Raw genomic sequence first — 24420 nt, 5'->3', positions numbered from 1 at the left:
CTGCCGTCTGTTTGTCTTAATAAAGCTTTGTGCGTCTGCCATCCACTCTGTGTGTTCTGTCCTGCCTTTCCTCCATCACATAATTAATTAATTAATTAATTAATTATTTTCAGGGTACTGATCCATCTCTTAAGTTTCTTGGATGAGGAAATGAGCTACAAAGAGAAAGTTGGATCGAGAGACAGAATCCAGAAACTGGATGGCAAGACTTCCTTTAATTCCTTTCAGTTTTTTTCTGTTCTAAATATCTTTCAACCTGACCCCCTAGGGCTGCCATGGTTGCATGCAAATTAAAGTGGGTGGAGCTTAAAGAAGCAAATGTTAAAGTTCATGCTTAACAAACTCAGTAGCAATTTTATCTAAAAAGCGTAAGTGGACTTTATGACGCCCCAATTTCCACCATTACAATATTTAATCTCCTAAAATATGAAAGATGCATCTTAACAGGGGGGAGTCCACATTTTGGGGGAATCTAAAAAAATTAAAACAAATGAAACAACAAACCATTAAAAGTTATTTGGATTTTCCCCCCGATGTTCTTCTGATATCTTTGTTGGACAGTTTAAAATGCAGAGGAACACTGATCTGCACTGTCGATGAAGGAGTCGTTGGCTGTCGTGTAATTCTGATGGTGGACATTTTATTTTTTATTTTATGAAATGCCTTAAGATAAGTGTCCCGTTTCCTCAAAAGATCCTCCCTTTCTCTCCGTTCTCTTGGATGGAAAAAAAAGGAAACATTTTGCTTGGTTTCATGGGCAAGAACATTGATTCCCTTTGACATTTTGATCAAATATGTAATATGTATGTAAATTATAACAATTAACTTCTCTTATTTGATTAATTTTAGCTTGCCATTTATAACTGTACTACCAGTGAGCTTTCTGATCAAAACAACATGTTAAAATGAGTGGAATTCCACTTTAAATCTGTTACATATGTGCAAAAAATATCTCTTGACCCTTCCAGAAATATATTGAGCTGATGACCTCCTATATGCTCAACGACACTGAAATCTCAAGCAGCGTTACCAGCCATGTCTAGTCTACCTCTCTGAGCCACAGAACACCTCTTCTTATCCTAAATTAGCAATGCTGCTCTTCTGGCAGGATCACCAGGTGAAAATAAAGGAAAGAAGTCTGAAAAAAGAAAACTAATGGAGCCATTACATAGGCATATTGATAAGAAACAATGTATTACATTTTCTGTGATCTGGATACTCTTAAAGTAATGAATATAGCTTTCCTAAGTAGCTTAATAATCCTATTGTGATGTATATCAATCACAATACTTCCTTGAACTAACCTTTATCATTATTTAAACAATGTTCAGGTTGCTACTAGGAAAGAAAATAGGTAAATTTAACACCTATAGTCTATCTTGCCACCACAAAGGATTTTAGGTTTAATTCCAAAAGTTAACATATGAGGATAAGGGTCCTTAATCTGAAAAAAGTGACAGTTATTTTCAGTTAAAATGTAATTAAGGGTAATCAGAGATGTTACCGACTCTACACCAAGGAAGGAGGACCAGAGGGATGGCGTCCCTGTGTGTGAAACCACACACAAACCCACGATTTGAGAAGGAAGCCAAGAGCTTTGAAACGAATCATCCTATTGGTGAGAGAATGTCCTGTGGTCCATCCTTCTTTGTCTCAGCAGCCAGGATGTTAACAACACTTTTGGTCTAATGGTCAGAGTTCCTCCAGCGCTATGAGAATGGAAGTATGCAACCTAGTCTAAAGCTGCCAACACTCAAAAACTGATACCAAAACAGCGTTAGTGATAAACAAATAAATAGTGTAGCGCTCTTAACATATAAATAAGTGCCAAAATATGCTAAATATAATCCTAAAAATAAAATGAAAATACTCCTTCATATATAGTGATCAAATACAGATAAGATTAGTGCCACACTAAAATCTATTCTCCACTTAATATAGTGAGTGCTTATTAATAAATTTCACAGTGCACACACCTATAACAAACACAAATGATCCAAAGGCTATATCCAATGAAGGATAATAAATTATAATACACAGTGCTCACACAGTGCCAAAGTAAAAAACAGTGTCCTCTAAGTTGGAACAAACTCTTAGCAATGTCCTTTTGTGAAAAACAATATAATCATGCAGTGTAAAATGGTGATATATCCGTGATTGTGTCAAAAACACTTCTCCTGGTAACGGCTAGATTGCCTCCTCACCTCCTCCCAGTGACCCCAAAGGGCCAACAGGCTTGCAGGATCTCCCTGGATCCTTGGTTTATAATGGCCAGCAGCTTCCTTCCTTTACTGGGTCTCCTTATTGGGGCTCCTATCGCCCCTGGACATCCAAGATTTTTTCTGGAGAATAATAGCTCACCAATCCAGTGAGCCAAGAAGAAACTCTAAGTGCAGTATTTCCAACCACTTTCTTTTATTAAAGGTTAAAGAGTAACACTCACATTTCAAAGCAGTCTTCCCTCCTCACCGATGTGTTCTTCTTGGCTCACTGGATTGGTGAGCTATTATTCTCCAGAAAAAATCTTGGAGACCCAGTAAAGGAAGGAAGCTGCTGGCCATTATAAACCAAGGATCCAGGGAGATCCTGCAAGCCTGTTGGCCCTTTGGGGTCACTGGGAGGAGGTGAGGAGGCAATCTAGCCGTTACCAGGAGAAGTGTTTTTGACACAATCACAGATATATCACCATTTTACACTGCATGATTATATTGTTTTTCACAAAAGGACATTGCTAAGAGTTTGTTCCAACTTAGAGGACACTGTTTTTTACTTTGGCACTGTGTGAGCACTGTGTATTATAATTTATTATCCTTCATTGGATATAGCCTTTGGATCATTTGTGTTTGTTATAGGTGTGTGCACTGTGAAATTTATTAATAAGCACTCACTATATTAAGTGGAGAATAGATTTTAGTGTGGCACTAATCTTATCTGTATTTAACACTTTTGGTCTGTCGCCTGGTCGCTGATGTCACGTCTGGGTCTATCCTTCCTGGGTTTGTGTGTGGTTCAACCTGCAGGGTTGCCATCCTTCTGGTCCTCCTTCCTTGGTGTAGAGCCGGTAACATCTCTGGGCCCACCTGTGTGATTTCAGAGGGGTTATGCTAGCCAAATTCCTGAGGCGAGTATCGGCCGGTATGTGACCTTCCTATGGCTATTTACATCCAGTGCTTGGTTATCTGCATAGGAATTACTGCATATTGTCAATTCATTTCAACGTTTATAACTGTTTCGCTCAACATGTCTATTTAATAAAATGCATATTTTATGGATCTCTACTGAAAGCAAGATTTATCATTACAGTGGACATATGGACACGCCCATTACCATTTATCCAGTGGATTCCCAGCAGCACAGTGTGATGGTGAATATAAGTACATGATTATCACATTAGCCTACTATGTATATAGCACTTCTTGTCCCCTTGTGGTGTGTTGATTGGTTATGACACATCCATTTGATGGGTTGACAGTTTAGTTGAGAGCACAAGAAAATGTGACTGTTCTCATTCTCGGCATGCCGGGAAAGTAACTTTTGTTTTTTTTAAACAGTTAAATCGATTTAAATCCAATGATTCAAATCCAATTAGATTTTAAAACTCTAGCCACATGGCTAATATAAAGATCCTAAAGCTAACCTGTGCCTCATGTATCAATGTGGCTATGTATAGGACCACATTGTTTTTTTGACCACTTGAAGTCATGGCTGCAGCCATGAGCTTGGTATTATTTTTTTTCAGCCAGCATTAGACTGTTTAGTAAAAGTGATTTCTTTTATAGTAGAGAAAATGACAGACGTCCCCCCTCCACCACTGCCCCCTGCAGTGGTTTCTGCATTCTCCCATTCTTCTGGGGATCCTGGGATAACTGAAAAATTCCCCATCTGTGAAGCAGGAAGAGATTGTGGAATATTCATTTCCAATCCCTTCCACGAGTAATGAAGCCAGAAGTGATGATAGTTTAATCACTTCCAGTTTCAGAGCTGCCATTCCCCAACTAATGTAGTGCACTCTGTGGAGTAGAGCGCAGGAAGAAATCAGGGGTCTAATAGACCCCTGATGTCTCTGTTAAGAGAATGTGTCACCTGCCCATGCTATCACAACATGGGGCTTGTTACACCCCTTGAGATTGCAATGAAGATAAATGAAAAGAAACTGTAAAAAAAAATTGTATGCAGAGTTGTGTGGATAGTCTGGCTCCACTCGTGTCCCTGAAAGATTTTGTTCATGACATACCCCATTATTCGAAATGTGGTCCAAGTCCCATCCCAGCTTAGACTGATATTTTAGTATATTACATTTCAGAATATCATCAAAAAGGTAATTTGTTTCAGTAATTCAATTCAAAAAGTGAAACTCTTACTGTATATTATATAGATTCATTACACACAGAGTGATATATTTCAAGCTTTTAATTTTGATGATAATGGCTTACAGCTAGGGAAAACCCAAAATCCAGTATCTCAGAAAATTAGAATATTTTGAAAAAGTTCAATATTGTAGACTCCTGGTGTCACACTCTTATCAGCTAATTAACTCAAAACACCTATAAAGGTGAGCCTTTAAATGGTCCCTCAGTCTGGTTCAGGAGGTTACACAATCATGGGGAAAACTGCTAACTTGACAGTTGTCCAGAAGACAGTCATTGACACCCTCCACAAGGAGGGTAAGTCACAGAAGGTCATTGCTCAAGAAGCTGGCTGTTCACAGAGTGCTGTATCCAAGCATATTAATAGAAAGTTGAGTGGAAGAAAAAAAGTATTGTAGAAAAAGGTGCACAAGCAACAGGGATAATCACAGCCTTGAGAGGATTGTGAAGCAAAGGCCATTCAAGAATTTGGGGGAAATTCACAAGGAGTGGAATATGGCTGTGTCAGTGCCCAAAGAGCCACCACACACAGATGTATCCAGGACATGGGCTACAACTATCACATTCCTTGTATCAAGCCTCTTCTGAACCAGGGACAATGTCAGAAGTGTCTTACCTGGACTAAGAAGAAAAAGGACTGGACTGTTGCTCAGTGGTCCAAAATCCTCTTTTCAGATAAAAGTAAAATCAAGGTTCCAGAGTGTGGAGGAAGAATGGAGAGGCACAGAATCCAAGTTGCATGAGGACCAGTGTGAAGTTTCCACAGTCAGTGATGTTTTGGGGAACCATGTCAACTGCTGGTGTTGGTCCACTGTGGTTTATCAAGTCCAAAGTCGGTGCAGCCCTCTATCAGGATGTTCTAGAGCACTTCATGCTTCCCTCTGCTGACCAGCTTTATGGAGATGCTGATTTAATTTTCCAGCAGGACTTGGCACCTGCCCACACTGCCAAAAGTACCAATACCTGGTTTAATGATTATGGTATCTCTGTGCTTGATTGGCCAGCAAACTCACCTGACTTAAACCCCATAGAGAATCTGTGGGGTATTGTGAAGAGGAAGATAAGAGTCACCTGACCCAACAATGCAGGCGAGCTGAAGGTCACTATCAAAGCAACATGGGCTTACACAACACCTTAGCAGTGCCACAGGCTGATCGCCTCCATGCCACGACACATTGATGCAGTAATTCATGCAAAAACAGTCCCAAGTATTAAGTGTATACATACTGTACGTACTTTTCACTAATAGTAAGCCAACATTTCTGTATTAAAAATTGTTTTGTTTTTTTATAGGTCTTATGTAATATTCAAATTTTCTGAGATGCTGAATTTTGAGTTTTCACCAGCAGTAAGCCATAATCACCAAAATTAAAAGAAAGAAACGCTTGAAATATATTACTCTGTGTTTTAATTGAATTACTGAAATAAATTAACTTTTTGATGATATTCTAATTTATAGTGATACACCTGTATAACAATATAAATCTATAAAAGGGACTAATAGCTCAGGAAAAGTAAGCATACAAAAGAAGTAAACCAAAATTATTTAAATACCAGACATAAACCTTAAGAATATTATTCCTTCACTGGCTCCAGTAGGCACCAAAATAAAAAGAACGGACTGCTGTCTGAAGGGGCTTTGAGGACCACAGAATAGGTGCCAAAGGGCTTCAAGCTGGACATCTGAGATCTAAAGTATTCTAATTAGACATCTCCTGTGATCATGATCATACTAAGATACATAAAAATGAATCAGTGATCTAGAAGAGAACTATTCACCTTGATTAGGATCATTGTTCCAACAATGATCAGGGATTAAATGGGACCAGAATATTCGCTCTGCACTGTATACAACTATGCAGAACACAAGCCAAGATCGCAACAGTAGAGCATATAGAATCAGATAAGTGTAAGGTCCAGTTACCCCATGAATGGCAGGGAGGCTCTAATGGGCTACCGGCACTGGCTGCAACCTTCAAGAATTACTATATTACCCATGTTAGAAAGGCACTTGTATTCTAAAAACATCCTCTAGTGCCATTGTAACAATACAAACCAGCAAGTGTAGTTCAGAAAAAAATCTAATTTTTCAGTACATGGGCTGTATTGTTAGAGGGCGCAGATTTAGTTTTGCTTTCTCAAACCCACAAGCTTCCGGTGGAAAAAAATATATAAGAACAGTATACATACAGAAATATAAAGGGTATCTTAATAATCTCTTCTGTAAAGTTCAGATGTCTATCATCGAGTTTCTCTTTTTTTCTGGAGGTAAGAAAATGCATTTAATCAGATTCTTCTTAAAATATATTCCTTATGCTTAGAGCTTATTAAATTAGTTGTACTTTTGTTTTCATCTTCTATTTTCTTTTGCACGGGTTTTCTATTATTTTGTGATATAAGGAAATACCTATAGAAAGTGCTTGTGGCATTTTTTACACATTATAAATCACATACAGCCTACAGATACACATACACAAATATCATTGTATAACATTTATGAGACTAAACAGTTGGACCTAAATTGTTGAGTTATGCTATTGTTTGAAAATCACATTTTGTTTCCCACAAAATCATGCAATTTTTTATTTGCTCTTTTGTTGTGTTTTCTCTTCTGTGTGTTTTGTAATCTGACAAGAAAAAGCTTTTCTCCAAGCAAATCATAGAAATCTTAAAGAGTGACAAAATATTACATTTTTTTATAGACAAAAATAAGAAAAGTAAATGTGCTCTGCTTTTACAAAAGATAAGTCATGTGACATTATGTACCTTAATAGTACGATGAATATACTAGTGTTATAAAAAGCTTTCTTATTTTATACTGTTTGTAAAATGCTTAAAGGTAATTTTAAATATCAAGAAAGAAAAGTAGAAAGCTTTGCCTATGCAGCATTTTGAAGTATATAGATTATGTTATTCAGGAAAAAGAACACATAAAATGTATACATGTTAAGTGTTTTCTAGTTATCCACCATTTTGAAAAAATATTATATATTGATGTAATTATATAAATTTATGTTATTAATATTTGTTGTATGTAGTATATACAGTATTCTTCTAAGAATTTATTTATTTTACAAATTGTTTCTTATTTGTCTTTAGTCAACCTTCATTTTAGTATTTTGTTTTCCTATTCCATGCTAAAAGGATTTACTGGTTTACTAGTTCGGTGACCAAACAAGTCTCCTCTATATGTTTTTAGGAGTTATTAACTAATCATTCAATCAAATGCTGGAGTATATGATGCAATGAATAAAGTGATTAACTGAACATTATCCCATGCTTTAGTACAAACAATTGTTGAATAATGTTACAATTAGTGTACAGAATTTTTCACATTCAGGGAGATTTACTAAAACTGGACCACTCAGAATTTGTTTAAGCTGTGCATGGTGGCCAATGGGCTTCAATTAAGCATTGACAATAACACCTACAAGCCGATTGGTTTCTCTGAAAAGCTGCACCAGATTTTGCATCATGCAGCTTCAGTAAATAACTTCCATTACTATTTACTGAATATTAAAATAAATATAACTGGTGCTTGAATCTTTTAGAATGCTGTGGTCCAGGTCCTGCAAAGAATCTCTGAGATTCTGTTCTATCTATTTGTGAATAGAGAGTTGATTCTAAAGAATTGAATGTGTCTAGTAAATATTATTTTTACTTGATTTTTTTTTTTTAATTTTTAAAAAAATATTTTTGCCTATGTTTTTTCCTCACTGACAAAGGGAGCTGTACTTTTCATTTGATATAGATTCTCCAAGTTGTTACATGCATTGTGAGGATACAGTCACTGAAATCATACAGTATCCTTACCTTCTGGCCAGAGTAGAATGAAAGCGTTTTATACCAACAGACCCCCTTCAAATGCACTGACCACACTGGAGCCAATACACAGATCTTAAAATTCAAACTCACAATAATTGTTCAGTTTTTAATTGGATGGATTTTTGGGCAGTTAGAACTCCTCAAACCACGTATTTGCATATCTAAGTAAACTTTTTGTAATCATACATTTTTGGATAAATATTTGTGCCTTTACCAATTTTGTTTATGCAATGAGGATCCAGATATTTTCTAGTTGATATACATCATGCAAGTTTCATAACTTAAGTAGATAAGGTGGTGTAGCACTAATAACATGTGATAATTGACATAAAAAATAATAAAGGACTCAATATTAAATGGGCGAATACATAAATTTTATGAATGAATATAGGTGTACAGTGGTGCACCTAATGTATATCCCAAAAACATGCCATCAAGAATTTGACTAAATATAAGTGATAAGAGATTTAAGTGAAACAAATATTAACCAAATATAAATACATGTGTTCATAAATGAACAATATACATAAATCATATAGCACAAAGTCCCAAACGTATAACTGTGATGAATCAATCTTTGACCGTGAAAATTAATACATGCTCAAGTACATCAAACCATTTGTCACCGTCTAACGTGCACGCTTACCTCCAATCTTTGACCCTCAAGGAGTCATAAGGCATAACAAATCACCAGTTAGTCCCAGGTGGGATGAATCTCACTCTCTGGATGGACACATGATCAGCTTCCATACAGCCCACGGTTAATCAACCATGCACTTGAGCACGTATTCATTTTCACGGTCGAAGATTGATTCATCACAGTTATACGTTTGGGACTTTGTGCTATATGATTTATGTATATTGCTCATTTATGATCACATGTATTTATATTTGGTTAATATTTGTTTCACTTAAATCACTTATCATTTATATTTAGTCACATTCTTGATGGCATGTTTTTGGGATTTACATTAGGTGCACCACTGTACACCTATATTCATTTGTATAATTTATGTCTATTGTAAAGTGCTGAGCAAATGGTTGGCGCTATATAAATCCTGTATAATAATAATACTAATAATAATATTAATTCACCTATTTAATATAGAGTCCTTTATTAATTTTTTATGTCAATGATTACGTTATTAGCGCTACACCACCTTATCTACTTATGTTTCATCCATTCTAATCTAATTAGGTGTTTTATATCTTTGGCAGCGCATGAGTCCACCCCTCTTCAAGTTTCATAACTTAACTCCTTCAATACAGGGTACTTTTACCCCATTCCTGCCCAGGCCAGTTTTCAGGTTTCATTGTTGTCGCACTTTGAATGACAACACTGTACCCATAAAAAAAATTATCTTTTTTTTCACACAAATAGAGCTTCCTATTGGTGGTATTTAATCACCATGAGTTTTTTATTTTTTGCTAAATAAACAAAAAAAACCCTGAAACTTTTGAAAAAAAAACTATTTTTTCTTTGTTTCTGTTATAAAATTTTGCAAATAAAATTGTATTTATAAATGTAGTTCAAAATGTATTTTGCTACATTTCTTTGGTGAAAATACCCCAAATTGCTGTATATTAGTCTGTAGGAAAGTTATAGAGTCCACAAACCATGTAATATACCGTATTTTTCGCTCCATAAGACGCACCTGACCATAAGACGCACCTAGGTTTTAGAGGCAGAAAACAGGAAAAAAATATTCTGAACCAATGGACTGCAGACATTATACAGGTGATGACCAGAGACTGCGGACAAAGTACAAGAGATGACCAGAGACTGCGGACATAGTACAGGAGATGACCAGAGACTGCGGACAAAGTACAAGAGATGACCAGAGACTGCGGACATAGTACAGGAGATGACCAGAGACTGCGGACAAAGTACAAGAGATGACCAGAGACTGCGGACATAGTACAGGAGATGACCAGAGACTGCGGACACAGTACAGGAGATGACCAGAGACTGCGGACATAGTACAAGAGATGACCAGAGACTGCGGACATAGTACAGGAGATGACCAGAGACTGCGGACAGTACAAGTGATGACTGCTGACCTTTGGGGAGGGGGGGGAGCGGGTACCTGAATTTGACAGGTACCCGCTCTTACTTCCGCGGAGTTGTTCTTTAGTTAGTGTCCGCTCTGCAGCGGGACCTTACCTGTTCCTCTATCCAGGCACGTACTGTCTTCCCGGCTTCTGTAGTGTGGGCGCTCGGCTTGACAGCCGGGTGCCCACTGCGCATGAGCAAGAAGCGCTGCGCTTTGTGATTGGACCGGCGGCTTCTGGGACCTGTCATGTGTCCCAGGTGCCGCCTTACCATTCACAAACAGCACCGCTTCTTGCGCATGCGCACTTGGCACCCGGCTGTCAAGCCGAGCGGCCACACTACAGAAGCCGGGAAGACAGTGCGCCGCTGGATAGAGGAACAGGTTAGGTCCCGCTGCAGAGCTGAGCGGCCGGCCCAGTATTCTGACACGGCGGCGGTGGAAATACCGGACCGGCCGCTCCATATTCGCTCCATAAGATGCACTGACATTTTCCCCCCTTTTTTTGGGGGAAAAAAAGTGCGTCTTATGGAGCAAAAAATACGGTATATCTGACACTTGATCAGTCCTAATGTACTGATGGCCCATCTCATTTCTTGAGGCCCAAAAATGCTAGGATAGTACAAATACCCCCCAAATCACCCTTTTTTGGAAAATAGACAGTACAAGATATTTAGTAAGAGCCAGGGTGAGTTTTTTGGAGGTTGTAATTTTTTTTACAATTTTTTGGAAAATGTAGAAATTAAAAAAATAAAAATCACAATTTGTTTTTAACATATTGTCACCAGTCCAGTACAGCGTTATTATATAACTGGTGTGGCGGTGGTCAGGGACACTGACTGGTGACAGTATGTAAAAAAAATAAAATAAATAATAATAGTTTAATTTTTATTTTTTTCAAATTTTACCATTTTTTAAATTTTTTATTATATTATTTATTCTTTTTTTTACTATTTTTTTTTCAACACACTGTGACCAAAGCAATACAATATTACCATAGTAACACTGAACTACTCTGGGCAAGTGATCAGTATTTTATTTTTCTTTTTACACATTATGATTGTTAATACCAATGTATTTCATTGATATTTGCAATCATTGTTACTGAATTAAACTGATTCATTCAGTCTTTTGTTGTGATTAGCTTTTACTGGGCAAAGCTCATCACATGATACAGATTGGCTGTAATTGGCCCTGTCTGTACCATATGACTGCTTTGACCAATCACAGCTAACAACACAATTGTATACAAAAGGAGCTGCTCATGTGACCGCTGTGACCAATTGCAGCAGATCACATGTCAGTTGTATACAATGGGTGGCATGACAGGAAGCCACCCATTGTATACAACTGACATGTGATCTGCTGCAATTGGTCACAGCGGTCACATGAGCAGCTCCTTTTGACGGGACGTCATATGACGCCCAGTCATAAGGAGGAGTGCCCCCCCCCCCAGCCGTCAATCTGCTATAGGCTGGGCGGGAAGGTGTTAAACTATTTTTCTTTTTATATTTAACATTTATATTTAACATAGCTTAATATATACTGCTCAAATATAAGTAGTTGCAAAAAGGGATTGTAGTTTAAAAGTCTTTAGACAAAGGCTTTATTCAATTTATATATATATGTACTGTATATATGATGTTTATATACATAGTTGATTTATGCTATAAGTTACCTTTTATCAGAAAGGATGGATTTACTACTATATTATATATTATACTATACTACTACTAATATTATTTTATATTGAAATGTGACAGTATATTATGATGTTATTTTAGATTATATTGTATTATATAATAAATTGTATTAGATTGGCATATAGATAATTTTTCATTGCTTTGTAGTGTTGGTTGTTGAAGCAGTTTTGCACCAGCCTCAAGATGTCCTGTTTGTTCCAGCTGGTGATACAGCAAGAATTTCCTGTACATCGGATCAGCTGCTCGATGCAAAGAATTACATTGCTTGGTACAGGATACCCCAGAGAACAGACAAAGTTCCAATATTAGTTAGAGACTGTGTATGGAGAAAAAATATCCATAAATATGATTGTGAGTCAACTTATTTGGGAAGAAATGTGAATCTGTTGATATACGACCTTCAGAAAAGTGATTCTGGAATATATTTCTGTAAAACAAATTATAAAACAGCCAATGCCAAGCAAATGATATCTGTGAATAGGACAACTCTAATTGTCGGAGGTAAGAAAAACACATTGCTATAAGTCATATATACCCATGAATGCTTTATAGATAGGAGTAATATTTCTTCTTAAGCACTTTAATAGTATGTTAGCTTTTGATGCTTAGAGTTTGTTGCTGTTATTTTCCAACAGAGAGCCTAGCACAGATAATAGGACCCTGCCCGAAGTATACCTTCACCCTATACTTCTACTCCTTATGCTAACCTCCTATACCTGCAGTTAACCACTTATTTTCCTACACACATCTCTTACCCATTGACCCAAATTTAACATCCTTTAGCCCATTGGCCCAACCAAGAAAGTAATGATTTGCAAAATTTTATTGTTCCCTTCACCTGCAATCCCCATTATAAGGCCTACTAGAACTCTTGTCTTCTTATGGTTCCTTACCTTTGTATGGTAGATTACTGTGATTGCTGTAAAAAAGAAAGATGGCTTTGCATTATTTGCCATTTTTTAATCAAATGGACTTAAATCATCCACCATTTTTATCCTGACAGCTGGAAAAATTAGCTTTGATAGTATATAAAACAAGTCATGAGTTTGTGGTTTAGGCCAGTGATATCAGGCATTAGTTGGTCCACTGGTGCACCCATTGCCCTTCATGTTGTATTAAGAAAGCTAAGTAATAAAGAGCTGAATATTGCACCTAAAGCAAAGATAAAGCTATAGATTTATCTAACATGTAGCTTTTATTGCTGTTTCTGCATTCAGGGACAGACCATCTGTCCAATCTCTACACTTTAGATCTGACATGGAGGAATCAGATTGCTTATATTCTATATTTACTCATCTGCACAGAGAGTGCATCATCCAGCAAGCAAACTAATCCATGCAGTATGTGGCCTTTAAATTGTATTCAAATTAAAAAAACAATGTGACAATGCTCAGTCCTCCACTGCTTGTATGGAGGACCAAAAAAGAGTCTTAATGGTGCCAACAAGAGAGGGGACCATCAGGGCCCATCTGGCACAGGCACATCTGTGGCAATGGGTTTTCATTCCCTAACACTCAGAAATGACACCAGCGAGGGACCTGGATGGTGGACTTGGGTAAGTCAGTGGAGATAGTTTTTATCATCAGACTAAAAATGTCCAAAGGGCAGGTTTATCTCTGTGAAGCAACCCAGTTAAAAACTGTACTTTCCAACAACTTCTCTAATGTTCCTAAACCGAAATTGACTAACCTTGAATTTTAGGTACACTTCTTATAAGATGATGTCTAATATAAGACTGGCAGATATTTAGAACTCTCAGCTCTGCTTGTGTTTCATGGGGATTACAGTACTAATTTGTTATATTCTATTACCTTGTTATTCATTCACAGACAATTCAAAACTCAGCAGTTCCATCCATCTCCTGGCTCCTTCTCATGTCCTTCCTTCCAGTACTGTTATCCAGCTGGCTTGTATAGTTATCACTTCTCATCATACAGTTCAGATGACCTGGAACATCTCTGGAACACATTACAAGGGCAGAATAATTTTTAGGGAGGGAACTGGTGCCACTTGGACTTTTCAGAATCATCTGTCACTTCCCAAGGACATTTTGCACAGTGGAGATCATGTGACCTGTGAAGTCTGGATCAGTTCCTCCCCTATCCAGATACACTGGAAAATAAAAGGTATCCATATATCCTTTTAAAGTGACATTGAATGTGCATCAATGCAGTATAGTACATTGCTGAAATTGCTACATGCATGTGTTTAATGTATCTCAGTAGATTGGGCTGGTGTGAATGGGTCCTTATACTATGTCTACATTGTGTCTCATTCTGATTACAGGCTACAGGCTGATTAAAGACTACCAATTTCAACATGCAGCCAGAGGACAACAGCAGTCCATCCTTCCTTCCTTCCTTCCTTTCTTTTTTTTCATGTTATGTATTTTTTTCATCTGTCCTTTATAATAGATCTTACTATAAAGAATATGAGATACAGTCATTTTAAAAAAATTGGTAGCACTTACAGTATGTATAAAGGGCCTGAAACATTGACATTTTTATAGCATTACATACAAGTACTATGAGCTCCTATACGGTGATGCCAGGGGCCACACTTTGGGCCCCCTATATCTAATGAGGAGACCACTGCCCTTGACCCTTGATTGTTGATTCTGGCCAATAAACTGAAAACCCTCTGTGCTTCTATTTTCTGTTATCCTAGTTCCACTGCATTCAGCTTGCTATCAATGTGATCAATCTATGCAAGCATTCACTTATATTTTCTGAGGGATCAAGTGGCTGCAGCCACCTTATGTGCCTGAAGAGGAGATCTGATGCCCTGTGAGCCTGTGCTGGAATCTGTACATGAGGGGAGGTCAGTGTGGAGAGCTGTGGAGGATTACCTACTATTCAGGGTCCATGTGTTAGTGATCCTGAAGGCCTTTTGACCTTGTGCGGGTCGCAAGTGGGAGGTGAGCGGGCAAGTCAGCCATTTTTGGATATCTCTGCACAGTTATCATCACTTTTTTTTATCCTTCTTCAAGAATTGCTGTGGACTTTATATATGGTTTTTTGTATATTGTCAGGTGTTTTACACTTCACGGGACTTTATATATTTATACATTTATTCATGTTTGTTTGCATGATCAGTTCTTAGTTTATGTGTTTATTGGGATGCACGTGTGTTTTGTGTTATATGGTGGGAACTGATTTTTAGTTCCGGTGGTAGGTTTTTTCTTTAGCACATTGAGTCCTGTTGTGACTTACTTGTTTGATTTGGAGCACTATTGGATCCCATTGGATTACTTGGGGCACCATTTATGTTATTTGGTCCTTTTAGGACCTCGTATTGACACCTGTCACATGTGATTATTTATGACTTTTTCGGCACTATTTAATATTGTGTATTTGTGTCACTAATTTTGCACTGTTTCACTTATTCATTTATGTGTGAAGAATTTTTATGGTAGTAGCGCTGCATCATTTGTGTTTCATTTATACAGCTTGCTATGATTACCAGTTACCTATAAACATAAAAATACTTAGGATGCCATTTTTTTTTAGAGATCTCCTTTGAAGATACTAATTCGCTGGTTATCTTTCTCCAAAGAATTCACTGACCTAGAACAAGTATGCAGAAAATGAGTTCTGATTTCACCTGCACATTTGCTCTAAGTCAGTGAAAGCATTAAGGTATATCTAAACCCAATAGTTTAAAAATAAATTATATTACTGTCTTCCAGTCCTTATACTGTATATGGTGCTGCATGATTATTATTTTTTTTCTTCCGTCTGGTAATGATGCCAGTAACATACTTTCTGTAACAGGGTGACAACGTTTACTCACTGCTACTGTATCTTTGGAGGAACAGTGTTGTCACTCTGGGATGCCCTACAAATTTTGATTCTAGAACCCCTCATCCTCTCCTCGTGTGCATTACATAGGTGGGAAGTGTGTTGCAGTTCATGGAAGATAGCTGAGAAAGTTACTAACTGTGGTATCATCCGCAAACTCCTAAGTCACTATAGGACACAGCAGGGACATAAGGGTTGGTGGAAGTTAGCATAGCACATGTCAGAGGTCACAGGCATGCAACCCTCCAGGAAATTTCGAATGCTGTAGAAGTGCTGGAACAGAGTGATGATAGGAGTCAAGGGTTGCTGGAGAGGATTATAGTATCAACTGGAAGGAAAGTATATACAATTTTTTTTATTTTGGAACACATTTATTCTTGCACAGATGCTCATTGGACTTTAATATTTTTAAAAATAATTTGTATTTTTTATTTATATATTGAATATTAATTTTTGATGTATATTGATTATATTCATAAAAAGTTTTACACTTATACGAGTATTACACATTTGGTGACACTTGGATGATCACAAATTAATTTATTAAGGCAAATTAAATCATGAGTTGTTAATTAATAATATATTAATTTTTAATATATTACTAGAATTTGCACAGGCACTATACACTTTCCAGTGGAATGATAGTATTAGAGCATGGTAATTATTTATAAATCATCTTATAGTATCTCTTTTATTGCAGGGAACTGCCATTAATATTGTGTTGTGTGACTAACAGTTGTTTTATGGGAGCTGGAAAATAAACATTTAAAAGAAATGTTCCAACATCTATGTTATGTCAGGATCCAGTGTGTAGTGCCTCCAAGAATTAAAAGGGACTTGAAAATAAAAAAAGCCTGTTTGCCTGGGTTGTTTCATCAGAGGTTGCTCATCTGTAGCCAGGAACGACCAGGAACAAAGACCTAGAATTAAATCTTGTGGAAAAAAAACTTGGATTGCAGCACAGCCATGGAATGAACAGTTCAATTCCCAACCATGGCACTACATGCATGAAGTTTGCATGTTCTCTCTATGCTTATGGTAGTTTCCTGAGAGTACTCCGGTTTCCTCCCACACACCAAAGACATGCTGGTAGGTTAATGGGCTCCTGTCTAAAGTGGCCCTAGTATGTGTATAGATGCATGTGAGATAGGTAACTTAGACTGTAAGCTCTCTGAAGGCAAGGACTGCTGTAAATGTACAATATAAGTCAAGCACTGTGTAAATTGTAGGCGCTGCATAACTACCTGCAATAAATAAATGTTATTGCTCCAAGTAGGAGTTGAAGGGGGTCTGTGAGGACCTCATTTTACGATCTTTGTTTTAGCATGTTTTCATTCTCAACTTTCCTTCCTAGGTGCTACGGATGGTGGACACAACTCTCCGTGTTCAAAGTTCTTGATATCTGTCCTGACTGGAACAATTCTTCTGCTGGTGATCCTTTGTGCACATCTTATGTGGATTTTTTACTTTCAAGGTAAAGTGGTAGTCTAAGTTCATAGCCAAAAACAATGAGGTTGACTTACCATTTTTACTTTCAGTGTGAACTTTCACTCATGCCAATTAATAAAATTGTGCTGGCTTAAAATATCCAATCATGTACAAGCAAAAATCCTGTTTTTACTATTTTCTTTACACATGAATGGGTATTCTTTGCAAAATGAAAATTTGCTTTGTTTTACTTCATTCCCTAAGATAAGATAAAATTCAGTTTTCAAAGTGAAAATTCACATTAACCACTACTGGGCCAATTCTGAAGCTTTTCACATATATGTAAAAATCGAATTTTTTTTGCTAGAAAATTACATAGAACCCCCAAACATTATGTATTTTTTTAAAGAGGCCCTAGAGAATAAAATTATGGGTGAAGCAATTTTTTTAGATTACATAGTATTTGCGCAGCAGTTTTTCAAACACAATATTTTGGGGAAAATGCACTTTATAGAATGTTATAGCACAGAAACACAATATAATATCCAATAAAATACAAAATAAAAGATGATGTTACACAGAGTAAATAGATACCTAGCATGTCACGCTTTAAAATTGCGTATGCCCATGGAAGACACCAAATTATGGTACTTAGGCTACACTTTAAACGCCTTTGTAAGTTACCAGTTTCACGTTACACAGGAGGTCTGGAGCTAAAATGAGTGCTCTAGCACTGACATTCGCGACAATACCTCACAAGTGTGGTGTGATCACTGTTTAAATACGAGTACAGGATGTATGTATACATTCACATTTGCATGTAAGCACGGGGGGTCAGGGGCACTTTAATTTCAAAAAAATAATTTTAGTAAAAAAAATTTTTTACACTGTTCATTTAATTTTTTTTGATCAACTTTATTGCTATCACAAGAGATGAACAATATCTCTTGTGATATATGGGCCATGACAGGTCCTCTTTATGGAGAGATCTGAGGTCTATTAGACCCAATATCCCTCCTCTGGCCTCCAATGCAACTGATCAGACACAGATCGGTCTGAACAGCTGCTTTGTTAGTCGTTAACAGCCAAGTAAACAAAGAACCAAAACCAAAAGTGACTAAATCCTCCTCGCTTCCAGTTTCTTGGGTCACAGAAAGGGAGGAACAAGGTTAGTTCCTCTCTCTCTGTTCAATGCTGCAGTATCCGCCGGTCAGATCAGTCCTGGGCTCTCCGATTGGACGGGAGAGCCTGGAAAGTCAGATTGGGGTAGGGAGTTCCACAGAGATGAGCATGGGAGGAGGTGACACAGAACCTAGAGAACAGGAGGTCTTGGGAGGACTGAAGAGAGCGGTTTGGTTGATATTTTGAGACCAGGTTAGTGATGTAGTTGGGGGCAGAGTTGTGAATGACTTTGTAAGTTCTTGTTAGTACTTTGAATTGTATTCCTTGAGTGAGAGGAAGCCAGTGGAGGGATTGGCAGAGAGGGGTACTAGACACTGAATGGTTGGTAAGGTGGATGAGTCTGGCAGCAGCATTCATGATGGACTGAAGGGGAGATATACTATGTAAAGGTAATCCAATGAGGAGGGAGTTGCAGTAGTTGAGGCTAAAGATAACCAGGGAGTGAATTAGAAGCTTTGTGGTGTCATTAGTTAGAAAGGGGTGTATTCTGGAGATGTTGCAGAGGTTGAGGTGGCAGTGGATAGGTCTAAGAGTAACAGTACGGAATAGTGACCATTGGTTTTAGCTGTTAGTAAATCATTTGAGCTTTAGGAGAGCAGTTTCTGTGGAATGTTGTGGGCGAAATCCAGACTGAAAGGGATCAAGGTGATCATTTTCAATGATGTGGCAGCTCAGCTGGTTGTAGACTAGATGTTCAAGGAGTAAAAAGGGAGTAAGGAGATGGGCCTTAGCTTGGTGGGGTCTAGTGAGGCCTTTTTAAGTATGGGGGTGACTAGAGAGATGAAAGGGCAAATGCAGAGCAATACTACAAATAATGTGACCAAATAAATCATTCCATGATTATAAAAATAAAGTTGTATGTAATTAATTTTGGGGTCAACAAGCGGATGTATAATAGAAGTACTTTGAATACATTTATTGATTTATTGATTTTGCTCTGTTCCAGGAAAAGAAAAGTATATATATAGGAACAATGACACCAATGATGAGGTAAAATCAGTTTGTTATAAAAAAAATTCCCTTTGATTAGTACTAATTCACATAAATGATAATCCATGGACCAGTTGTGAATCTTCAAATTATGGATTTTTTTCTTATTATCCTGAATATACAGTATGTAGCAGACTTATACAGAAACTTGTACAATTTAGGAATTCAGCCAATCATAATTCAAGAATTGTGCAAGTATCTACAGACCAAAAGGATCTACATCAAATATTGCTATTGAATTCAACTTTCCAATATTCCATTTACCCCAATGTTCGGGTGCGGGTTTCAACAGCTTGAGAATGTAGAGAGACAAGGAAATAAATGGATTGATGGATCATATGATTTCTCATTACTGCTAGACCCCATGCAAAGAAAACTTTAAATTGTATATAAAGTCAGATTTTTTTTCCAGCTTCTATAACAAAGGCAAGAAGAAATCAGAGAATATATCTCCAAAGTAAGGACAGATGATACTCAAATATCCCCATTGGAAGATTTCCTCTGTAATTCTGCTCTGGTAACAATCCAAATAATGGTTTGCCCATTATCTTCAGGTCCAGTGGCAATGGTCATGGGGACAATTAGAAAAGGTTAACTACCCAGGGATACAGGATGTACAGTGTGTCTAAAGGGAAGGGTAATAGCATCACTATTTTTTAAGTCCGGGGCCATTTTTAGTATGCCATAAACAAATGACAATTTTTTTCAAACTCATATCCAGATTTATTAAATTGTGACGTGATATACAGTGAAGTGAACCCATGTAAACTTCTAAAATCCAATCGTTTGTAAGTGAATTTAGAAGAACATTTTCTGCACCTGATTGGATGTTTGATGTTCTTATGCGTTCTCCTCACTACCCTTGAATGGATTTTCAGTTCACTTCATATTCTTGCAATTCCTATTGGAAGATAGGCACTTGTGTCTAAAAGATTTACAGCCTCTGTAGCCATTACTTCCAGAATTAAACAAATTTGGTACTGGACCTCAGCTGACACAATAATCATCCTAGCTGCACCTTTTTCAATTTGGAGTGAACCTGAACTAAAAAAAAAATGAAGATTTGTTGTCTTTTAGGGATCATCTAGAAAGTGCATAATCAGTACCCTGTAAAATCTACAGTGCCTTTTGTCTTGAATTCCTTCTGAAAAATAGCAGTGTACTTCCTAGGATCTGCCCATGACTTCAGTCTCATAGGGTATATTGTAATTAGGGATCAGCTGGTTTATGATATCAACTTGATCCAAACCAAGTACACAGGAAGCCGCAGGAAGCTGTTACATGTTTACATCTGTTCCAATGTGGATGGGAGATACATAGCCATGTACAGTCAGGTCCATAAATATTGGGACATGGACACAATTCTAACATTTTTGGCTCTATACACCACCACAATGTATTTGAAATGAAACGAAGATGTGCTTTAACTGCAGACTGTCAGCTTTAATTTGAGGGTATTTACATCCAAATCAGGGGAACGGTGTAGGATTTACAACAGTTTGCATATGTGCCTCCCACTTGTTAAGAGACCAAAAGTAATGGGACAGAATAATAATCATAAATCAAACTTTCACTTTTTAATACTTGGTTGCAAATCCTTTGCAGTCAATTACAGTCTGAAGTCTGGAATGCATAGACATCACCAGATGCTGGGTTTCATCCCTGGGAATGCTCTGCCAGGTCTCTACTGCAACTGTCTTCAGTTCCTGCTTGTTCTTGGGGCATTTTCCCTTCAGTTTTGTCTTCAGCAAGTGAAATGCATGCTCAATCGGATTCAGGTCAGGTGATTGACTTGGCCATTGCATAACATTCCACTTCTTTCCCTTAAAAAACTCTTTGGTTGCTTTTGCAGTATGCTTTGGGTCATTGTCCATCTGCACTGTGAAGCGGCGTCCAATAAGTTCTGAAGCATTTGGCTGAATATGAGCAGATAATATTGCCCGAAACACTTCAGAATTCATCCTGCTGCTTTTGTCAGCAGTCACATCATCAATAAATACAAGAGAACCAGTTCCATTGGCAGCCATACATGCCCACGCCATGACACTACCACCACCATGCTTCACTGATGAGGTGGTATGCTTAGGATCATGAGCAGTTCCTTTCCTTCTCCATACTCTTCTCTTCCCATCACTCTGGTACAAGTTGATCTTGGTCTCATCTGTCCATAGGACGTGGTTCCAGAACTGTGAACGCTTTTTTAGATGTCGTTTGGCAAACTCTAATCTGGCCTTCCTGTTTTTGAGGCTCAACAATGGTTTACATCTTGTGGTGAACCCTCTGTATTCACTCTGGTGAAGTCTTCTCTTGATTGTTGACTTTGACACACATACACCTACCTCCTGGAGAGTGTTCTTGATCTGGCCAACTGTTGTGAAGGCTGTTTTCTTCACCAGGGAAATAATTCTTCGGTCATCCACCACACTTGTTTTCCGTGGTCTTCCGGGTCTTTTGGTGTTGCTGAGCTCACCGGTGCGTTCCCTCTTTTTAAGAATGTTCCAAACAGTTGTTTTGGCCACGCCTAATGTTTTTGCTATCTCTCTGATGGGTTTGTTTTGTTTTTTCAGCCTAATGATGGCTTGCTTCACTGATAGTGACTGCTCTTTGGATCTCATCTTGAGAGTTGACAGCAACAGATTCCAAATGCAAATAGCACACTTGAAATGAACTCTGGACCTTTTATCTGCTCATTGTAATTGGGATAATGAGGGAATAACACACACCTGGCCATGGAACAGCTGAGAAGCCAATTGTCCCATTACGTTTGGTCCCTTAACAAGTGGGAGGCACATATGCAAACTCTTGTAATTCCTACACCGTTCACCTGATTTGGATGTAAATACCCTCAAATTAAAGCTGACAGACTGCAGTTAAAACACATCTTGTTCGTTTCATTTCAAATCCATTGTTGTGGTGTATAGAGCCAAAAATGTTAGAATTATGTCGATGTCCCAATATTTATGGACCTGACTGTAAATGTACTAGATCAATGATGTCAGGAGCAGCCACATAGCTTTGTATATACTGTACTTGCAGCTGTAAGATGCAAAATCTCTTGCCTGCACCCTATTGGGCCAGAAATACAGGTAATTTCTGTGTTCAGAATGAACCTGGGATCATCCCTGATTGTAAGGCAACTACTAGTGCCATGAGATTTGGAGTGAAATTTTGGTAATATCACTGCTGTGCTGCACACTGCTCTCCTTTCTAGAGAGAAAGCTGCTGTGCAAGGGTCTCCTTGTTCTTCAGTTCCTCATTTATTTTGTGGTTCTTAAACTTAACCTTCAGGTTGATTAATATTTTATCTTTCATAAGATCATCAGTCATTGGTGGTAGTGGTGGTTGGGGGGCAGCTCTAACATGAGGATCCAAAGCCCTTCCTTTACCAAAATGGCTGCCTCCACACAAGAGACACAGGCATGGCTACTCAGTCCTGGAGAAAACATCAGCTCTCAGATGACCATAGGCAAAACTGGTTACCTAGTCCTTTGCTCTTGGCCTGCCTTTTTTTGGGCACAGCTTTCAGAGTTCATGTTTTCTTTATACTCTCTCCATTCAAGCTTTAAATGGGATGGTCCATTCATGCTGGGGACATTGGGCAACTACTGTATAGGATATGGCTAGCATCTTCTCTCTGTCATTTCAATGTTATTTTTGTTCATGTAGGTTGGCATCACCTATGCAGAACTGCAGATACATCATTGGAATAGCAAAAAAAATTAACAAGACCCCATCAACTTTGCACCTGAATTCAATGGAACTCCGAGATACACTTTTTTGCAGCTTCACCTCTGCTGCTTATTTTTTCATGTGACGCCTTAAAAGGAAAACAAAAATAGGCAAAGTACAGCATTTAGTAATTAATAAATCATAAGGTGTGGTAACTTGTTTCATTCTTGAATTTGTAAGAAAATCTAATGACTCTCATTTTGACCTTATTTAAAGCCTAACTCTAGATTAATTTCACTTTAAATTGTTAGTTTCTTTGGGTCAGTCCGGACCAAACAATTTCCTTTACTAATTACATGTAAGCACCCCTAATATACCTATTGCCTCTTCCAAGTATTTGCAGATGTTTTCCCTCGAGAGATGTGGTGCCATTTATAATGAATAGCACTGCAACACAGTAATACATGTTATGTACATTACCACAGGTTGAGGCAATGAGTGCATTACCATGACACAATAGTATAAATGGGTCTTTTTTATTTTTAATAAATGGATATATTCACAAAATACACTTCTTTTAACAAACTGTCTGCACAATGTTAAGATATTAAAATGAAAGGTCTATGTGGGCAGTTAGGAACTATCTTTTGCACGTCTACAGTTTCACACATTCTAGCTAGCAATTACTTGTTGCTACAGGATGTGTGACCCAATGTAAATATACCATTGGTTACCTTTGTGTACTACTACTACTTTTTTTCATTCTTCCGTGTTGTTTTTTTCTCTGGGAGTGCATAGAGGAACTGTACGTCCTAAATACTCCACCAATGGTTCGGTTTTCCTTTTTCATGGTTCCTGACAAATCGAGTCAATAGATTCAAGGAACATGTCAAATCCTCCAGTGTCCCCATTACCACAATCACCATGGAAGAATACAATATTTTTTTAATATATGTAAAGTTCTGATGGGTGGGACAACCAGGATATTGTATGGAAAAATGCATTGAAAAATATTGAATATCAAGGTCTGTGGATGTATCAAGGCTCTAAAAGATCTCCAGGAGGTTTTTTTTTCTCTTTTAATGAACATTTTTAGAACTATGATTAGTCTAATAAAATGAAAGATTTGAGTTGGTTTCACATGCTTTGTTCTCATTTGGTGTATATTCTGTTATCCTATGCATGCTTTGTTATTATTATTATACAGGATTTATATAGAGCTAACAGTTTGCGCAGAACTTTACAAAATGAAGGTAGACATTACAGTTACAATACAACTTGGTACAAGAGGAAACAAAAGGCCCTGCCCGTTAGAGCTTACAATATAGGAGACGCATTATTCTTTTCAATGACAAGTTGTAATGTGCAATGTTCTTGGGAATGCTTCCGTCCATACAATATACTT

General features: G+C 37.6%; 1 protein-coding gene across 1 annotated transcript; it reads left to right on the top strand.

Annotated features, from left to right (window-relative positions):
* The first annotated feature begins 1536 nt into the window (after positions 1 to 1536).
* Positions 1537 to 24145, top strand: LOC149439212 (uncharacterized). The gene is made up of 6 exons (XM_089659271.1): positions 1537 to 1618; positions 12094 to 12447; positions 13776 to 14072; positions 17101 to 17220; positions 19303 to 19346; positions 23013 to 24145. Exons 1-6 carry the CDS (start codon positions 1537 to 1539, stop codon positions 23067 to 23069), a joined length of 954 nt encoding a protein of 317 aa, XP_089515397.1. The 3' UTR covers positions 23070 to 24145.
* The last annotated feature ends 275 nt before the right edge of the window (positions 24146 to 24420 follow it).

This window comes from Staurois parvus, unplaced genomic scaffold (assembly GCF_062004578.1).
Source record: "Staurois parvus isolate SC_StPar_1 unplaced genomic scaffold, SC_StPar_1.0 ptg001146l, whole genome shotgun sequence".
NCBI classification, from domain to species: Eukaryota; Metazoa; Chordata; class Amphibia; order Anura; family Ranidae; genus Staurois; species Staurois parvus.
The sequence above is the reverse complement of the archived record's forward strand: the minus strand, read 5'-3'. Positions and strand labels throughout refer to the sequence as shown.